Here is a 20520-nt window from a genome sequence, read left to right on the forward strand (position 1 = left end):
AGGATGGAAAAGAAAGATGTTTCGGTGAGCGTGGTGAACATAATGAGGCCAAGGGATCGAGGTGGGTGAGGATGACTGCATGTTCGACGGTGAAGATGTCCTCGCGAAAGGGGAGGAGTTGAGTTTGATCAAGTCGAGATCAGGTTTTAATGTGGTAAAGGTGGTTTGAGATGACAGTATTTGAGGAGCATTGCTGGGGTGCCTGTTTGTGTGTCAGCATTGACCGTGAGTTCCATGGTGGCTGTCAGAGGGGCAACCTGTAAAGAATTAAAATTTATTGGTTTAGCACACCATGTCTTTTTTAAATGCTTTGACATATGTAATAGCTCTAAGTTGTTTGTGTTGTCCTTGAAATGTCACTGGTACATCATGTTGACAGGGATTCATCACTGGTGTCAGAAATGATGTTACATAATCCACCCATCCATTTCTATACCAACTCTTACGTTGAAACTAATAGCTACTTATTTGTACTAAATATAGAATTCCAAAAATGATCGTTCTTAGCAGAGTTACTACTTGCAAGACCCAAACAATATTTTATCTAATTGATAAATGACAATCTCTGATCAAGATCTGTAGTTGCTACTGGATTTGAATCAAAATGCATCCGATCAGGCCGGAATGCCATCCTAGGCCAATGCTACCCACTTTCCCTGTGGGATCTCGTTTTTCACAGCCAGCTGCAATGATGACGGGCCCCAACATGTACAATGTACAACAGCAAATCAGACCACCGGTACACCTCAATAGCTTTCATAATCATAATCAGGTAAGTGAGTACCAAATTGGTGGGAAAAGATCACTGATTTCCCGTATGTCAGTTCAATGTCTTTCAAAAGCTAATAATTGAATCATCATGAAATTAAATGTACATGGCACCAAAACCCCTTTGCCCCTTGGTATTGTAATCGGGGGGAAATCTCTGGGTCTGTGCAAGAAGCATCCTAGTTCTCTGCTTTTTCACTTTTTATGGTTTTGCAAGCTTTTTATCTCATACCCAATAGTTTTGGAAAGACACGTATGTTTTACCTTTTCAGATAAGGTATGCTCACTAACGTAGAACTCAGAATTTTGCACTTGTTAATTTTCCCCTGCCTTTGAACAGCAACAACTGTCGCATCAATGGCCTGTGCAAAACATCCTCGGCCCACATCCTCAACAAATGGTAGGATTCTGCAGTTACCGTTCCTGTATATTGTAGTGTATATGTGTTTCGGATTGCACTTCTTGAGTAATTATCTTAGTTAATGGGGAAGGATATAAATCAACTTTAACTTCTTCCTATGCCATTTCAGACAGGCAGTACATGATGTTTCAGTATTTGTCAGAATCACCATATTTACTGGGGCTGTCACTATCGAATATTTTTAGATCAAATTATTCAATTGATCATTTCGATTTATTGAATAATCAGATAAAAATGTATTTTGCATAAAAGTTATTGCAGAATCATTTTTTGCCAATTACTCTTAACCGATTATAGTTATTTGGTATTGTTTAATTATTAAACTAAACCAAATAATGATGCAATATCAGATGAGAGGCAGTGATGATGAACCCATGCACCAACCTTTTGGAAAATGAGCTGCTTCTTGGGTGCTGATTAATGCCAAGCGCTACTATTTTGATGTACACTTCTGAGGCTGCTTCAGGTTCAACTACAAGTCAATTACAGGTTATTTACACTACGGCTGCAAATAACAAATATTTCCATAATAGAGTAAACTGCCTTTTGATCCATAACATCAGAAAACGGGGGAAAATGTTGATCATTGTTTTCAAAAGTAAAATCAGATGTTTGCCAACGTCTTATTTTGATTAAACACAAAAGATAATCAGTCAGATTTCTTGAAGGACAACAGAAAACAGAATGTTTCCTACTGAGAGGCTGAAATCAGAGGATTTGGATAATTTTAAGTCAATGGCTCCAAACAATCGATTAGCAAAGTACAGTTGTTGATTAATTTGATGACCGATTGTGACACCTAATATTTACCGTGTATTGTAGATTTTTCATTCCTTTAGTGTTTGCAATGCATGTTTATAAATAAAAAGTTAAATGAATCATCATGTTCAAAATGCCAGCGGTTAAGCCTCTGTGTGTTTCAGATGAGGGCGCCATCAGGGATGATGATGACACCTGGGGCCCCTCAGATGGTACCTGTTGGATTTATGTGAGTTAAACCCTTATAAACTACTGGTGAAATAATCATATTCTGTTCACGTCGTCACACAAACTTTCCATTTCAAATCTATGTATAGGAATGGAGAAATTTTGTTTGAGCAGGTACATCCTTTGATGTCTGCAGCTCCTCCCCAAAACCTCTTCACAACAATGTAAGACATGTTCAACAGATTCTATAGATATAGCAAACAGTGGATATAAAAAGTATACACAGCACATTTCAAATGGCATGTTTTTTGACAATAATTTCCCCCAAATCTTGCAATTAATTTGACCTGTACAACCCCCCCAAAGAAACAACGTAGACAATGTGGTTGCACAAATGTACACACCCTCTTATAGCTGGGGTGATGGCTGTGCTCAGAATTGACAGCACACACCTGCCACCCTGTACAGTACCTCTGATTAACACCTTTTAAGGTTCAGACCTTCTCAAGGCCTTTCCCGACATTTTTATTTTGCTTTCTAGCAGAAGGTTTTTTGCTAACACTGACTGATATTTGTAACTCTTCATAATTCTCTCCACCTTGACGAAGGCCCCAGGTCCAACTGAAGAAAAACATCTCCAAAGCATGATGCTGCCATCACCATGCTTCACTGTAGGTATGTCGTTCTTTTGGTGATGAGCAGTGTTGTGTTTGCGCCTAGTATACTGTACTTTTTGGAACTATGAACAAAAAGTTCAACCTTGGTTTCATCTGACACATTTTTGCGCAAGCTTTGCTTCGATTTCAAGTGTTTATGTGACATGTAACCTGGCTTGGTTGGATGTTTATCTTTGTAAGATAAGGCTTCCGTCTTGCCACCCTACTCCCTAGCACAGAGCGAGATTGTTGTCACATGTACTAAACAGCCAGTGCTTGCCCGAAATTTCTGCAGTTCCTTCAATGTCGCTGTCTGCCTCTTGGAAGCCTCTCTGTCCAGTTTTCCTCTCGTCTTTTCATAAATTTTGGAGGGACATCCAGTTCTTGGTAATGTCACTGTTGTGACATATGTATTCCACCTGTCAATGACTGTCTTCACTGTTTTCCATGATATATTTAATGCCTTGAGAATTATTTTGTAACCTTTTCCTGACTAATTCCTTTGAACAACGAGACCCCTCTGATGCCGTGGAAGCTCCCTGGAGACCATGGTTTGTGCTGTATGATGTGACTACAAAAATATCAGGAAAAACTGACTTGAACATCTCAACCCTATTTGCGGTTAATCAGAGGCACTTTAAATGGTAACAGGTGTGTGCTGACTTTCATTTCACACGAACTTGAATGTGATTGGTAAATTCTAAAACACACATCCACAGTTACAAGATGTTTCCACACTAACCGCAACCACATTAACTTAGTTATTTTTACTTACTTTACAAAATCAGTTGTATTTGAAATTATTTATCTTGGTCTCATTTTTTATCACAAAAGGTTGTGTAGGGTTGTGCAGACTTTTAGATAAGTCAAAGTTCAGATTGCTGCCACAATTTCTTTCTCCTTTAAAACTTAGAAGATACCATAAACTGAAATGGTTCCCTAAAAGATGCCTTTTTGTGCCTTTAATTTCAGTAATACGAGGAAGACTGAACACGTGCGGGAGCGGCCATACATAAAGAAGCCACCAAATGCCTTTATGTTGTTCGCAAATAAGTACAGAGAAGTGGTCACCATGCAATTGGAAAAGAGAGACAGTGCATCTGTTCATGTGGCCCTTGGAAAAATGGTAGGTTATGTACCATAGGAGGAAGCTCAGGAAACAGTGCAGTCAACGTAATTTACATTACGCCAACAGTTACACTCAAGGCATTTCAGAGGCAGCTTTAGGACTGGACTCTTTATATCTTTAAGGAGACTCAACAAATGGCATGAGTGAGCACTTGACACTCGCAAGGAAAAACTCCCATTTACCAGAAATTGTGTGGAATGAGATTTAGTATGGGGGTGTCCATTTGCCTTGAGCTGTTGGGTTGAGAAAGAAACAGCATAAGGGAGATTTATAGGCTGGGACAACACACAGCTACGCCAGAAGTACACACAAATGCCACCGGATGGACATGCTCAAGAAGCAAACTGCCGTCTCTCGAGCAACCAGTCAAAATTTACAAATTTTTGGCAGTAGACGTCCAACAACACCAATCCCAAAGCCAAGTCCTGTCACACTGAGCTACTGATACCCCACACAAAAGCAATATGCCCAGAATAAAAGTACAACGAGTACATCAGTTACACAGTTGGAAATGTTGTCTCCAATGGAAACGTAACCCCTTAAAATGATAGGATATATAAACAGCAGGCGATCCCCTCTGCGCCAGTGGTCAAGACTGGTAAAATAACTGGAGGCTGATTCAGAGCACCCGCGACTCTAGTGAGGATAAGCGGTACGGAAGATGAATGAATGAATGAATGATTCAGAGCAAGCCTGACTCAGGCCCAACTTTTCATCTTCATCTTGAATCTAGAGCAGATGTTCTGGATCCTGGACAGAAACTACAAGATGGTTCCAAAGGACAGGAGCCCAATATCTGAAGGATTATACTTTAAAGATTCTAGGAACTCCAAGTAAGCATAAACTCTGCAACCAGTCTTGTAGGGTGCTAACGTGAAAGAGCATAAGTATTACGTGCTGAGAAAAGATTAAATTCAATTACATTGCATATTTTTTTACAGGGAGACAATGGAAAGAAGCTAATACAGGAGAAATTTGATACTCTCCGAGTTCTAGTCAGCACTTGATCAGCAGCAAACTAGACCAGCGGAAGTCAGTACTGAGACTCTTGCAGCAGTTTGTCAATAGACAGTTAAAATAATCCAACTTTAAGATTGCAAACATTGGGGACAGTTTTTTTCTGCATCACCTTTTCTTTGTAAAAATGCTGTCTTAAGACGTTTGGGGGGGGGGGGGGGGGATTTCAGTCAAATGACATTATTCAAAAGGAACTTTCAAGCGAAGACACCTAGAAAATATCTTTTAACAACAGGAAAATTGCACTTTGTATTTCATGAACTCACTTGTTCCACCAGGCTGCATTGAGGTATAAAAGAACGTTCTCTTGAACTACTTTTACTTATCATCTACTCCTTTTCGAATAACATTTTTTTTTTTTTTTTTTTTTTTATTTTTTTTTTTTTTTTACAACACGTCACTGAATTTGTGTATTTCAAGTTTGGTAACACTGTACGTGCTTGTGTGTTTTCACAGTGGAAGTTGCTACCGCAGGCAGACAGGGACAAATATTACGAAGAAGCTGATGCTCAGAAACGACGACATGCTCAGCTGTATCCTCGCTGGTCCACCTGTGAAAACTATGTGAGTTTAACTTGATCGTCTGCAGCTCACATAATTAAGTGAATAAAATTTTTATTTTGACTGTTGGCTATCAAATGAGAGCACAATAGGATTTTCTTTTTTTTTTTTGTAGGGGAAACGCAGGAAGCGGCGGAAAAGTAAAGTTCACGCCAGTGTTTCAAGTACGTCACTGTCAAATCAACAAAAATATGCCCACCACATAGTTGAAACACCATTGAGTTGGGCAGAATTTTGATAGATTTTGTTGCTTTGTACCTCTGTTGTTTTTGTTAATGCTTTTCTGAGCTGCTTAGGTAATAACTTGCTTGCCTACCCAACTTTGTTGCTATTAAATCCACATTAGGTTGTAAATGACCTCTTCAAGGGATCTTTCAATATTTAGACTCTAATGACCCGTCTGTGTGGGATGGGGTTTGGTTGTAGCTCCTGTCCTGTATTGTCCAGTTTTTCATATTTGAGACTTGGTGGGTGACTGGTTGGCTATCCTATTGTTGTTGTGTGATTCGTTCACCCATGCAGTATGTCCTTTAAGAAATGTATGCGCCTCAGACAATTTAGTTGAATCTACTGTCTCTCCAGCTACCAAGTCCAGCCATTCGCGAAAGATAACTGAAGCTTAACCGATGATTGTTATGTCAAATGTGAGCATCTTAAATACTCGGTGGTTTCCTACTCCTGCTTTCTCTTGCATATAGTATTTTACAAACTGCTCAGTTGGGGCAGGAATTACCATTTTGCTTTATTTAAGATTGTTGAAGGTCTGCACACTACTGACTATAGCCATTCTTGTTTTAGTCAGTGTTGCTGCCAGTTTGAATAGGTAAAAAAACTTGTTTTTCGCTTGTTTTCTTTGCAGAAGATACACCAGATACTGAAGGTCCTCACACCAATAGTATGTGCCTTTCAACAGTACAGAAAGACATAATGGTATATGAAGAATTGGACTCTTCTTCAGAAACAATGCATTACAACTCCCAGCCTCCTTCTGCACTCGAGTCAGAAGAGTCTGTGGAAGCACTAATTGAGGAAAAGAAATTCACGCAGATGCCGTGTGTCAAAAATGAACTTTCAATTACTCCAGATGCACAGACTCAGGGAGAAACGCTTGAGAATGACCACACACTGAATCTCCTAGATTGTATGCTACTTTCGCCTGCTTCTCAGATTGAGCTTCAGAGTGTTGAAGATGGGTTCCAATTGTTACTGGAGCATTTTGAGCCTCAAGGGCTCCCGTTACATACAGAGGCTGAGGAGTACACAAAGCCTATGAGTTTAGGGGAATCACAGCAGCTAATCATCAAGTTGTTTGAAGGTCCTGCGCTGACAGGGAATCTAAAGGTAGAGACTCATTTGGACCTGGCTGTGCAGGGTCACACAGTAACAGCAGGCCCCTCTAAGCCTCCGAATAAACCGATCCAATTAGCACTGGAGCACCTTGAGACAACATCTTCCATTGCTGAGAGAGGGCATCTTAAGGGAGAGATGCAACCAGGCTTCATTGCACACTCCCTGACATTGGTGGAAGGGACTGTAAAACAAGAGGTGGCGAATCAAGTACCACAGGGACATCTTGAGACACCCTCCTCCACTACACTGAAGGAAAGCGTGAAGGAAAAGAACCAAATGCCGCCTACCCTACAGAGTCAGAAAATAACACAAGTGTTCAATCCTCTCACTGTGCATAATCATACAATAAATTCCTCCAAACTACTAAGTCAAGACACAGAGATCCAAGTACCATCAGGGGATTTTGGGACTTCCACCAGAAGTCAGAGTCAGAAAGCAGTGTCCATTCAGTCTCTGAGTAAGGAAAAGCTCTCTGTGCCACTGCCACATGTTGAGACCATATCAGTTGCAACACAGTCAAGAGATGGAGACCTCCTCCAGTGTCTCAGTTTTGGTGATGAGCTACAGTTCTAGTATATTGGTGTTCTCCTGCTGGAGGATCCTCAGTCTGAGAATCTCCCATTATGATAGGTTTTCTTTTGTGCTGGAACCTAAAGGAACTCTTTTCCAAGTTAAACCTCTTCCGATATCTGAATTCACACACCACAGGTTAAGCACAAACGATTGTTCTGCATACTGGTACTCTTTCTGGAATGTCATTTTAGAAATATGATTTTTCTTCAATAACAAGCAGACTATGCAGCCTGTCTGTTACCCCAAAGTGGGTACTACTATTTCAATATTAGAATAGATTAGATTGTCTAGTGCTTGATTTTTCTTTTTAGAAAAAAAAAAAAGCATGACTTCTAGCTTCTCAGTTTATGCATGTTTCAACCAATGAATCCTGGGGCCAGGGGGTGGGGGAGATATAAATATTGCGAAGTATCGTGTGGTTGTACAGTCTTTACAGTGCATCTAAATGACCAATTAAACATTTTATAACTTAGTTAGTGCTTTTAACAATTAGCTGCTCCGGTACTCGCCACTTGGCATATTTTGCTTCAGAGTGCAAAACGGCACAGCAACGCAGTTCAGACCTCAAACAACAGTTTTTTTTTTTTTTTTTTTTTTTTTTTTAAGACAATGACATGTATTGCGCTAACAAAAGGCCATTTTTCGTGGAAAGATTGATTTACATGTCTAAATCAAGCTTTTAACTGAAATATGTAGATTTATGTTCCTCATAGGCGGCACGGTGGCCGACTGCTTAGAGCGTCAGCCTCACAGATCTGAGGACCCGGGTTCAATCCCCAGTCCCGCCTGTGTGGAGTTTACATGTTCTCCCCGTGTCTGCGTGGGTTTTCTCCGGGCACTCCGGTTTCCTCCCACATCCCAAAAACATGCATTAATTGGAGACACTAAATTGCCCGTAGGTGTGACTGTGACTGGTTGTTTGTATGTGCCCTGCGATTGGCTGGCAACCAGTTCAGGGTGTACCCCGCCTCCTGCCCGATGACAGCTGGGATAGGCTCCAGCACGCCTGCGACCCTAGTGAGGAGAAGCGGCTCCGAAAATGGATGGATGGATGGATGGATGTTCCTCATATATACACGTTCTGAAGCATAAATCTGCATGACCATTTTAAATGTACACATGGTGATGCAGTTTTATGGTAATATAAATATAATGACATAAATATGTATTTTTGTATCAAATTAACGTATGCTTAATGTGGAAAATAGTGATGACAATCTGCTGTATTTCCACCCCTTCTATTGTGGCAACTACAACCACAATCAAAACTTGTTTCCTTGAAGCTTCCTGTCATAACAGACTTTCTGTATAATTAATCAATTTGTATACAATATATTTGTCTTGGTATACTATGTATATACTCATTTGTGCTGCGATTGATGAATGGGTAAAATTAATTTAAATGCGTGTTTTACCATTTTGGAGTATGTATAGTTGATCTATTTTCTGTATATGTGTTGGTATACTATATATATACTGCACACTCATTTATGCTGCTATCTAACGAGGGATGAACGGGTGGAATAAACCTAGTCAAATTCTAATTCTCAGACTACATAGTCAGCCCACTCTTGCTCCTTCTCGATGACCGAACTGACAGGCCGCCCCAAAACTATTTCACGCTCTTGTATCCATGATGTCATTATTTTGGTCATTTCCCATATGTCAGGGTTAGGCGATTAACTGAGCATCAAATTGAAATTCTGTGTAATGACCTGTGCTGCACATGTATTATTGCAACTGTCCCCACCTTCCTTAAAACAGACGTAGATCAGGGTTTCCTAAGCTTTTAGTTCCAAATCAGACTCCACCCAGTACCAAAACCCCCAAACTTACCCAGAATATGTTAATGTATAGCTACAACAATGACCCTATATACTGTATAAAATAGTATCGCAATTGCAACCAACACAGTGACCCAATTATACTATTCTGTTCCCGGCACATGATTTGGGAAAACCCTTCTGTAAATATTAGAATCCAGAAATTTGCGTAAAGAAATAGAGAATAGAAATTTGTGCTAAAATCCCAACCAAAATTTAAAATTGTCTTAGGTTAAAAAAAAATAAAAATTTGGTTGACATATTTTAAGCATTTGTTTGTAATTAAAACCCTCTTTCCAGTAACTTGAACTATAGTTGAACAAACTATTCTTGACATCTGATTTCAGAATGAGTTTTCTATCAATTTGTTGTGTATGTTTAATACTATGAAGCTAATACTATGGCGATAAAACATTTACATGGTCACATAACAACACATAACAACCCTCTGAGGTTAACAACACATAACAACCCCCAGATAGGTTCCCCTCTTGAGGGTTTTAATTACTCTGAGGGGAACCTATCTGATGAACAAATGAAAACGAACCCATTCCTGCTTTTTTCCACCTCAAAAATATTTCTAAACTTAGGTCCATGTGATCTCCCTGAACTAGAATTTTATCATTCCTGCCTTTGCCTCTTCACATCTTGACTAGACTACATAGTCTAGATCCCATAGGTTCAGCCACATCACGAGTGTTCTCTTGTCCTTTCACTGACCCTTGTTCAATGTATGATTTCAGGACAAAATTCTAATGGCCACAGTGCCCCTCAGTGTTTAGGATCCTCCATACTTGGTGGATTTGGTGTCATTTTATTGTCTTGTTAAATTATTATTATTATATATGTATGACTATTTTAACTATGTGAAACATTTTGTGAGTCCTTTGTGAAACGTGCTATATAAATCAAATGTACCTACTTTCTTTCTTACCTAATTACTACTGCTGGTAACGTAATCAGTGTTGTCAGTGAACTCACCACGGGGAAGTAGTGCGCTTCCGAAATCCAACCGATATGAAACATAGTCCCATTGGTTCCGTCATGACGTTACTTAGTTCAAACTGAATATTTTCAGTGGGTTCTGTCACTGTGACACTGGCAAACAAAACTTGAGAGTAATACACACTGCACTAACACTAATTGACATAATTATTACACGTTTAATGGGAGGATAAACATCTTAAATGCACAGCGCCGAGTGACGGTCCCGCCCACTCGCTGCTTGTCATATAGAGCCCAGCGTTAGCATTAAGACGGCACTAGTTTTCTGAACAAGCCGACAGGTAATTTTAGATCAGGAAATAAGCGATGAACTTCTTGATACTAATTTGTTGATGTCCTGACTCGAGGGACTGTGGGCTTGACAGGTTTGGTGAGACATGGCCACACCTACTCAGCAGTCTTCGTCGAAGTGCCATTTAACGTTAACCCTAAAGTTGACATATATGTTGGCAATAATGATACTGGACTAATTTAACTCCGAATGTATACTTAAGTCTGTGGCATAGTTATCCTACTAGTATGCAGACATTTCATACTGTAGTGTAAGGCAGTAGTGGAAAAAAACGTTACTAGTGAGACAGTCATTCTGCTAGTGCGCCGTCTGCGTTCTAGTTCATGGACCTTCAGCTTCATAGAAAGCTGTTGAAGCTTTTACTCAATTAGTACTAGTACACGCTTTTTCTTCACTCGTATGACACCTTTTCATGTTCCTGTATGGCAAAACTGAACTAGTTGACAACTGCGTACTAGTAGTGACATTATATAGGGTTACTAGTTAAAATCTAGTGCTTCACTTGTGTTACTAGTAGTGCGCAGATGTGGTAGTCCACAGTTTTTACTTCAGTAGTGACATATTGTTCTACTAGTGTCATACAGCATTGGAAGGGAGTAGTGGAAAAACAGTACTAGTAAGACACTGTTGTACTACTAGTGTGCTGAATTGTCTTATTAGTGAGGACAAAGAGCGCATGTACAAGCACATGGATAAACTTAAACTGGATATAAAGGGTACTGAATAAATGCTCAGACAGGTTTCCATATCTTTGAAATCTTACAGGTCTGAAATGTTGTCAAGAAGCAGGAAATCTAGGCGGTCTCGGTTTACGAAGTTTAAAAATAGTACACAATGAACTAATTTGCGCAGCGATTTAAGAATATGTCGCCACGCGGCACAAGATGTCACAATAAGTTACCACTACTTACTCTTTCTCATTTAATTGTTTTAGATTAATGGCCAAGAAGTGTTTTGCTTACAATGTTTTTACTGTAATTTTTACTTAACTACTGCATTAGCCTAGATTAATGATAGACCGTTGTTGGACTGTTTTCCGACTCGTGTGCAAATTCAGCCGTAGGAACGGAAACTTCATTGTGAACCGAGGACCCTTCGTACAAAGAAAAATACAGTATAAGTAGTTCCAAGGCGGCACGGTGGCCAACTGGTTAAAGCGTCCGCCTCACAGTTCTGAGGTGAGGGGTTCGATCCCCGGCCCCGCCTGTGTGGAGTTTGCATGTTCTCCCCATGCCTGCGTGGGTTTTCTCCGGGCACTCCGGTTTCCTCCCACATCCCAAAAACACGCATTAATTGGAGACTCTAAATTGCCTGTAGGTGTGACTGTGAGTGCAAATGGTTGTTTGTTTGTACGTGCCCTGCGATTGGCTGGCGACCAGTTCGGGGCCTACCCCGCGTCCTGCCCGATGATAGCTGGGATGGGCTCCAGCACGCCCGCGACCCGAGTGAGGAGAAGTGGCTCAGAAAATGGATGGATGGATGAAGTAGTTCCAAATGTCACTCTCTATGGCTTACTTTATGTGTTGCATTCCTAAGTTTATCAACCAGCTGCCATGGCTTCCGGTGGCGTCCCGACTGGGACCTCCTATTGGCCCAGCAGGGTGGAGCTGACCATCTCCTGCGAGAACCTCATGGACATGGACGTCTTCTCGAAGTCCGACCCTCTGTGCGCGCTCTATATCAACGCCTCTGGCTCACAGTGGCACGAGGTTTGAAGTGTACCTACACAAAACTACTATTACTACCACAATACATACAAAAAGTTAGGGATATTGGGCTTTTAGGTGAAGTTTGAGGATGAACCTAAACGCACTATAACCTTTGCAGGTGAACGTCATTTGACCTTCTCTAAACCTTTAATTGTCCAATTGTTCGTTTCAGTAATTTTTGCACAACTTGCTGTTCATAACACAACACAACTTTCACCGCAGGTTTTTAATCCATACAAATTTTCAAGGATGTCCACTTCCATGGCTTTCTGTCACTCTTCCTCTGTATCTGAATTGCAACCTGCTGATGTCACTCTATGACACTCTAAAGTCAGCGGTCATTTCCCTCTTAGAACATCTTGCGCTGTTGATCAATTGCTATATGTTGTCTTGGTCTCATGTCAAAATGTGAGCAGCATAACAAAGAGGCCTGTTTGAATTTCAATTTAATGGTCGATTCATGGAATAACACCTGTTGTGAATTTTGCTGTTCATGTCCTTGTTAGAGGACAGAAAGTTGTTCAAAAAACACTGAAATGTTGAACAGTTTAGACGTACATTTAAACGTTTATAGAAGGTCAAATAAATTCTACTTGTAAAGGTTAGTGAATATTCCCAACCTTTTTGTAAGTACTGTATATGTGTGCAATTCCTTTTTACACATCAGACACCATTGTCTAACAGGTTTGCTTATGTTGGTAAATCAGTTAGGGCGCACAGAGATGATCCTGAACTGCTTGAATCCAAAGTTTGCAAAGAAGTTTGTCATCGACTATTATTTCGAGACTGTGCAGAGGGTCAAGTTTTGCGTCTATGACATCGACAACAACACATATGACCTGGAAGATGATGATTTTCTTGGGGAGCTTGAATGCACTCTAGGCCAGGTGAGCCTTTTAAATTTAACGACAATAATGCAATTCCTCCAACCTTTGACCTTTATTCGTTGCTGCTCTTCTTGTGTCCAGATTGTTTCCAACAAGCAGATGACTCGACCTTTAATGTTGACGAATGGAAGACTTGCAGGTCGTGGTACAATTACAGTAAGTGTTTATGGTGTACCTAACAGTGATGAGTTCACTGGATTTCTTACTGTTGTATCAGATAATACACCAGGGCATTGGATTAAAAATGTGGTGCGCAAGTTGGCGGTCAGCCTGTCACGAGTGGAGGAGCTGTTGATTCATTCTTGACTAGTTTGCAGCATAAAGAAGAGCAATGGTATGACTTAAGCTATGGTAGGTTCAGAGTCATACACCCATCCCATTAAACATAATTATTAAAATGTAATAATTGATTAATTGACACTGAAGTTTTGTCCAATCGCCCTCTTTTTAGTTACTGGTTAACACAGCTGGATTGTGTGCTCTATTCCCACCCCTTTCCCTATTCGCAATCAACCTACATTTTGTTGGTAGGCAGAATTTGAAAAAGAACAACAAAGGGAAATTGGAAGGGCAAACATTTTTCATTTTTGTCCCATAAGCCACTAGAAAATTGAGCATATGCTGGCTACGCCCACGATGTCATTTGAACAGCCAACTACAAGTGGGCTTGTAGTGTAGTGCCTCTTGACTGGAATAGGAAGTCAGAGACATATTAAGGATATTATGTCAATTATATACACGTTAGTTTCGCAAGGACATTACAACTGCATTAAAAAAAACTTATTTTTCTAGATAAGTGCTGAGGAAATATCAGACACCCGGGTAGCAAATTTTGAGGTGTCTGCCCGCAGGCTCGACAAAAAGGTACGAAGAATCATCTTAAATATATATTTGGCATAAGATGGCATCGAGGCTTTTGTATGATCTGGTTTCTCAGTTTTTTTGGTGGTCCGACCCTTTTCTGGAGTTCTACAAGCAGACAGACACTGGATGGCAGCTGGCTCACAGGACGGAGGTACTCATGTCCCAGGCCACCCACTGCACTTACACATTTTTTTATTCCTTTTGAAATATCATTTGGTCTTTGGATTCGTTTTGACATAGGTTATACACAACAACCTCAACCCTACATGGAGACCCTTCCGCATCTTTTTGCGATCTCTCTGTGGAGGAGATGTTGAGAGAACTATAAAGGTTAAATGTTTCATTCTATTTAAATTTGATGCGTGTTTTAGTTGCAAGCCTATTAACATGCCCCCTTTTTTTTTTTACATCCACCACCCCAGAAGAATGCTGTGATGTATGAATTTTATGCTTCTGCTTGTTTGAAATGTCACGCTACTGCAACCTACTAATGATACTAATAAGTCATCTGGTGATTGCATTTTCTCTTCATCTTACAACTCTCCCACACTTAATACAAGAGGGTACTTGGAGCCCGGCTGGATAAGAGATGTGCGTGTGTTTGCACAATTCATGGCGTCATCACATTAAGGTCTGCCTTTTTAAATTTTTCCTTCCCTCAACTTTTTGTTTTTGTATTGCATTTACAATGTTTGTGTTTGACTTTTGACTGCTGTTTGACCAGTTGAACACTTAGGGACTGATTTACTAAGCTAGCGGGCACTAAACTTCACGTTCACTTGCGCACGCTGTTAACAACAAGCGTAAAAGTTGTGGGGAATGTTGTGTAAAAGAGGTATTTGCGCTCTAGGGAGCTTTGATGGTTTTCGTCATGGAACATTTGTGAGAGGACCTGAGGTGCAAAATTAGGTTTGAAGCGATGGAATTGCAAGTGTTAGTGGTAGAGGCAAAAGAACATATCGCTGAGTTACAGAAAATAAAATAATAGCTTGGATAATTTTGGGGAAGCCAGCAACTACATCAAAGCCATGTTTCATTTGAATTAACTTGTCCCAAGTGGGTGGCAATTGGATATATGTGTCCATCCTGCGTAGCATTGCATTTAAAACTTGTGATAGCACACTTGGAAAACTGCTCTGGGAGGGGCCAGCACTTATTGTCATAGTGCACTGAAATGACTCACATGCACAGAAATGCACAGTTGAAAGTAGTTTTGTGATTGGTGGTATGGAATGACTCCTTCCTGTGACTGGCTCCAAGTCAGCCCTCTGATCATTCAGAACGCCACTTGATTTTTATTATTAAGGCAATTGTATAAAAAACTACTAAACATTTTTGAGAATGTCTGGCGGTGCCACCCCAAACACAAGTTGTGTCATCATTTTCAGTTCAGGTCAGTGGTAGTTACTTCATGCTGCACAATATGACACATTCATTTATCGACATACTTTGTTTTTCTTTGGATTATTGTATATTTATGGCCTAGAAGAGTTTTTCATATCTCTCTTTTTTAAACTGTGACTATGATTTTGCTCCTTCATTAGTAATTTTGTGACATATACAAATGTCAGTTACATCACCACCACAGAACTGGACTTCTTCATAAACCGAGGACCCCATATACACTCCACAATCAATAAGGATTCAACTGGAATATTTCATTTATTGAGACCAGGATCAGCCATGTGTGCTATAGATATTTTTTGCTGTATATTTATTAATGGTGGTCATCATTCACTTAGGAAGGTTCAAAATGTTTCTGAACAGTTAACTGATTATTTACTGTATTTTTCCGTGACTTTCAGGGATGTATTTTTTTTTTTTTAATGGTATTTAAAAAGTGCTTTTTGGCATAAATATATTAAACGTCAGCTTTCATGTCATGAAAAAAACCAAACATTGTTTCATGATACATACTGTTTTATTTTAATTCAAAACCTTTTGACATTTTCTGACTGGTCTTTGCGTCAAGAAATGTGTTTTTGTGCTCAGGTTGACTGTTATGACCATCATGTCAATGGCTCTCACCGTCTCATTGGAAGTTTTAAAACCACCCTTGCCGAGATGCAAACTGCAACACACGTCTCCCCTGTAAGAACTGTTTACCTTCCTTCACGTTGTTATACTGTTCTCGTCTGCTGTTTTTTTTTTTTTTTTTTTTTTTTGCTTTTGCTTTGTAGTCTGTAATTCATACATATGACTCGTGTCCTCACGACAGGTTGAATTTGGGTGCATTAACCCAAAAAAGCTGAAGAAGAAAGACTATAAAAACTCTGGGGTCATTTACATTAAGAGCTGTCAGGTATGTGATGTGCTAACCTTTGACAAGTGCAGCACACTTCATGTTCTTACTGAATTCAACTGCATTATAATACAATAATAAGATTTATGCACTTATCTTAACTCCCTCCAGGTCGAGAAGGAATACACCTTCCTGGATTACATCATGGGAGGCTGCCAACTTAACTTCACTGTGAGCTCCAAAATTAACAAAAATTTACATTTTCGCCAATAAGTGTTGGTGTGTGTTTCTATTCTAATTTAAAAAGGTACATTTTATGGTCAGAAGTATTGGACACCAGTGCTTTAAACCTCCAGGAACTGAAAATTGAAGAATATACAGTACGTCTACTTTTTTTTAGGCGGCACGGTGACCGACTGGTTAGAGCGTCTGCCTCACAGTTCTGAGGACCGGGGTTCAAGCGTGGGTTTTCTCCGGGCACTCTGGTTTCCTCCCACATCCCAAAAACAGGCGTCGTAGGTTAATTGACAACTCTAAATTGCCCGTAGGTGTGAATGTGAGTGCGAATGGTTGTTTGTTTGTATGTGCCCTGCGATTGGCTGGCAACCAGTTCAAGGTGTACCCCGCCTCCTACCCGATGATAGCTGGGATAGGCTCCAGCACGCCCGCGACCCTAGTGAGGAGAAACAGCTCAGAAAATGGATGGATGGATATACTTTTTAATTTATTAAACCTTTATTTATCCAGGTAAGATACTTGAGAACATATTCTCATTTGCAATGCTGACCTGGCTGCAGACAATAGTGTAAAAATTTGAATTCATTTTAATTGAAGTAGGCCCCCTTGCAGCTACTGTATAACAATGTAGATGGGGGGGGGGGGGGGAACTGGCTCACTATCTGTTGCCTTGTTGTAGTTCATCCCAAAGATGTTTGTTATGCTTGGGTTCAGTAAGTCAAAATTTTCCAGAACAAAGTCTTCCAACCATGCATTTATGGACCTTGCATTGTGCACTGGGGCACAGTCATTATGGAACACAAAAATTACAATTCAGGGGTAACTGATCAATTATTTTAATTGATAAAGATGTGTTTCCCAAGACTTATACTGTCCTTGGCAGCAAAATGTGAAAGATATTATGTTAAATATATTTACAACTCTCTCACTGAATGTCTTGAACCTTCCTGTTTTGGGTACTTGGTCCAGATTGCCATTGACTTCACTGGTTCTAATGGCGATCCCAAATCACCCAATTCCCTCCACTATATCAACCCTGAGGGCTATAATGAATACCTGTCAGCAATCTGGGCAGTGGGCAGTGTCATCCAGGACTATGACAGGTACACTGAACTCTGCTCTATTGTATATTTCCAACACCAGTGAAGCCTTATTCTTGTAGTTTTGGTAGTGACAAAAATATTGTTTCATTACCTTTGCTTCTTCAGCATTTTTAAAAATTGCTTGTTTTATATAGAATGGAAAAAATGACAATAAGCATGATCTACATTTTAAAGACGTTTGTTGGAAAATTATTCCCAATCCCAAAAAATGTCCATAATTATAATGTTGACCCTTCCGAAGATTTTTGGTATTTGGGTAATGATAAAGAAAGTAATAAAATCTTCTCATTATACAATGTTTAATTTCAAACATGAAAACTGATGCAGCAAAGGTAGTGTAACACAAAAGCAGCACCACTGCCAATACCTTTGGCAATGTAGAAACAGAGCCAAGTGAGTGTAAACACCCGGAAGAGCTCACACATTCTTTATTCTGTTATTTTCACTGTTGAATGAATAGTGTTCTTTATCTTCATTTATTCTTTTTGTATCCATATCTCTTTAGTAACAAGAAGTTTCCAGTTTTTGGGTTTGGAGCCCAGATTCCACCAGCTTGGAAGGTATTGAAAAATGATCCAGGAAGACACGGCGATATATCCAGGCTAAAATATCTGTAAAAACAAAATGTGTATTTACATGAGAGATCCATTTCATACATCCCAAATTTGAGTATTTTAACATTTCACTCATATTGTGAGATGTTATGAGCCAAAACAAGAATACATTACAATCAGGTAAATGATTGGGGTTTTAAATACAATGTTGGAATTCCAAAATTCAGCTTGCATTACATGGTAAGCTAAATTGTTCTCATAGATGTATTTGGGAGTTTTTGTTGTTGTTTTAGCATCTGAGTGGACAGCCTAGTGAGAACCTGAGAGGTATTCATGGTTATGGGTGCAGTTTTGGTTATGTCTGTAAGCAATGAGAGTGACAATTTGATGTTGGTTCTCCATATGAATTGTTTGTGTTTTTAACCTAGACGTGCTGTAACAAACTTATTTAGCTAATTGTTTTATGCACACAGGTTTCCCATGATTTCCCTATCAACTTTAATCCATCTAATCCATTCTGTGATGGTAAGAAAAACCCGTTGGTTTAAAAAAATATTAATCTACCTCGGTGCTGTTCCTAGTGGTGAGTGCATTTGATTGCAGGCATTGAAGGTGTGGTGTGTGCCTATCAGCAGTGTCTGCCCCAACTGAAGCTCTGGGGTCCAACCAACTTCTCCCCAATTATCAACCATGTAGCCTGCTTCGCCAGACAAGGTCTCTACCAGAATAAAGCTGCAGTAAGTATAGTTCCTTTGTTAGAAAGTGTTCAAACAGTCAATTGAAAACTAAGGCATATATAGAGACAGACAACTGTTCACACTCCCATTACTATACATTGTTTCTAAGTGGGCTCACCACGGATCTCCCTGATGGATTTCCCAGGGGCCCACGTCATCTTGTGGTAACTGTACGAAACATGCTGAAAACAATTCAATATGCTATAGGTCAACATATGCTAAGTTGCAAAACTGTAAATCTCAACTTGGTGCTATTAGTCAGAGAAAAACAATTAGTATTAGTGTGAGATGTCTTGAAACGTTCAACTTTTCAAAAATAGAAACAAAAACTGATCTCTCTTCTCATTCAAATTGAAACTTATAAAAATTTTATTTATCGTTTCAATTAAAGTGTGCTATCTTTCAACATTTTAACTTTTTGTTGTAACTTTTTGGGCGAACTGATAAAAAAGGTTTTGGACAACCTTGCACCACACCATCACTGACTTGACCAGTTAGAAACATTGATCTCTCTCTATTTTTTTACGTGGAAACAAAGAACATTGATATATTTTGGATATGCATGCTTTTCCCTGAGCAGGACCAACATTCATGTTCGCAATGTTTAACAATGTTCCATCACTGGTAGTCTGAAATGTTTTTGTTTTTCCACTCTCTGCTTGCAGCAATACTTTGTGCTGCTCATCATCACAGATGGCGTGATCACAGACATGGACTTGACACGCACGGCTATCGTCGAGGCCTCTCGCCTGCCTATGTCAATCATCATAGTGGGTGTCGGTGGCGCAGACTTCAGCGAAATGGAGTTCCTGGACAGTGATGACAAACCGCTGCTTTCGCCCAGCGGTGAAGCCGCTGCACGGGACATAGTCCAGTTTGTGCCTTTCAGACAGTTCCATGTAAGTAGCAACCTGCATAACACTCCAGCATCATCATACATGAATGTTAAATTGTTAAAACATCGTCTGTCCAGTTAATACATGTTGTAGTTATGTAAATGTGGTTATTTAACAGTTGTTCCCAGGAACAGATTATTATTTCTTTAGGTAAATTGTTTCCAAGTAGCGTCCCCTAAGGCATTGTGATTGACTTTTGAGGGTCCACTACAATTGAGGCTTGAGTTTGTTCAGTGTGACCCAACTGACACTCATATCCATTGATGGTCTAAATAAAGTCATTCAATGTTGCTATTATTTTTGTAATTTGTCATTGCAGGGAAACAGTGTGGGGCTTACACACAGTGTCCTGGCAGAGCTGCCTGAGCAAGTGCCATCCTTCTTTAATTCTTACAAGTTGAAACCTCCGAATGTATACGGCCAGTAAAGGTGATCTGAGAATGGTGGCCGAAAATGAGCCCAAATGCCTAGTATAAAATTATTCATCTGCATCTCCATCAACCTTGTGTCCATTTTAGCCTATTGTCGCTACTTTGTTGTTTCAAAGAATTCATTTGTTCTTAATAAAAACAAACTTCTCACCGGAGACATGTTTTTTATTAGACATTAGTGCTGTGTTGTTGCATGTGAAGTAGAGGTAAGTGAAATTATTAACCAAATGTATTTATATTTATGTCACATAATGTTGTCGATAAAACAAAGAAAAGTCACTTTCACCATCACAATATTAAAATAAATAAAACCCTTCAATAAAAATGTGCTTTTTGTT

General features: G+C 39.7%; 2 protein-coding genes across 4 annotated transcripts; both read left to right on the forward strand.

Moving 5' to 3' along the window:
• Positions 1 to 441: 441 nt before the first annotated feature.
• Positions 442 to 6944, forward strand: LOC133396362 (uncharacterized). Its single transcript, XM_061666148.1, has 9 exons — positions 442 to 772; positions 1109 to 1168; positions 2113 to 2177; positions 2266 to 2340; positions 3745 to 3898; positions 4635 to 4734; positions 5375 to 5482; positions 5595 to 5643; positions 6339 to 6944. The coding sequence occupies exons 1-7, from the start codon at positions 605 to 607 to the stop codon at positions 5422 to 5424; spliced, it is 672 nt and encodes a 223-aa protein (XP_061522132.1). The 5' UTR covers positions 442 to 604; the 3' UTR covers positions 5425 to 5482; positions 5595 to 5643; positions 6339 to 6944.
• A 3473-nt stretch (positions 6945 to 10417) lies between these two features.
• LOC133396361 (copine-3-like) lies at positions 10418 to 20489 on the forward strand. Of its 3 annotated transcripts, XM_061666145.1 has the most exons (16): positions 10418 to 10511; positions 12059 to 12231; positions 12939 to 13118; positions 13200 to 13274; positions 13911 to 13982; positions 14056 to 14133; positions 14223 to 14312; positions 15975 to 16073; positions 16201 to 16284; positions 16396 to 16455; positions 17431 to 17564; positions 18070 to 18124; positions 18592 to 18643; positions 18722 to 18855; positions 19521 to 19754; positions 20071 to 20487. In XM_061666145.1, the coding sequence occupies exons 2-16, from the start codon at positions 12076 to 12078 to the stop codon at positions 20176 to 20178; spliced, it is 1611 nt and encodes a 536-aa protein (XP_061522129.1). In that variant the 5' UTR covers positions 10418 to 10511; positions 12059 to 12075; the 3' UTR covers positions 20179 to 20487. The 3 variants fall into 3 exon arrangements, with proteins under 3 accessions (XP_061522129.1, XP_061522130.1, XP_061522131.1); XM_061666146.1 differs by lacking the exon at positions 18592 to 18643 and having other exon boundaries at positions 18751 to 18855; positions 20071 to 20489; XM_061666147.1 differs by lacking the exon at positions 14223 to 14312 and having other exon boundaries at positions 20071 to 20486.
• Positions 20490 to 20520: the final 31 nt, after the last annotated feature.

Source organism: Phycodurus eques, chromosome 21, assembly GCF_024500275.1.
Source record: "Phycodurus eques isolate BA_2022a chromosome 21, UOR_Pequ_1.1, whole genome shotgun sequence".
In the NCBI taxonomy this organism is placed as follows: domain Eukaryota; kingdom Metazoa; phylum Chordata; class Actinopteri; order Syngnathiformes; family Syngnathidae; genus Phycodurus; species Phycodurus eques.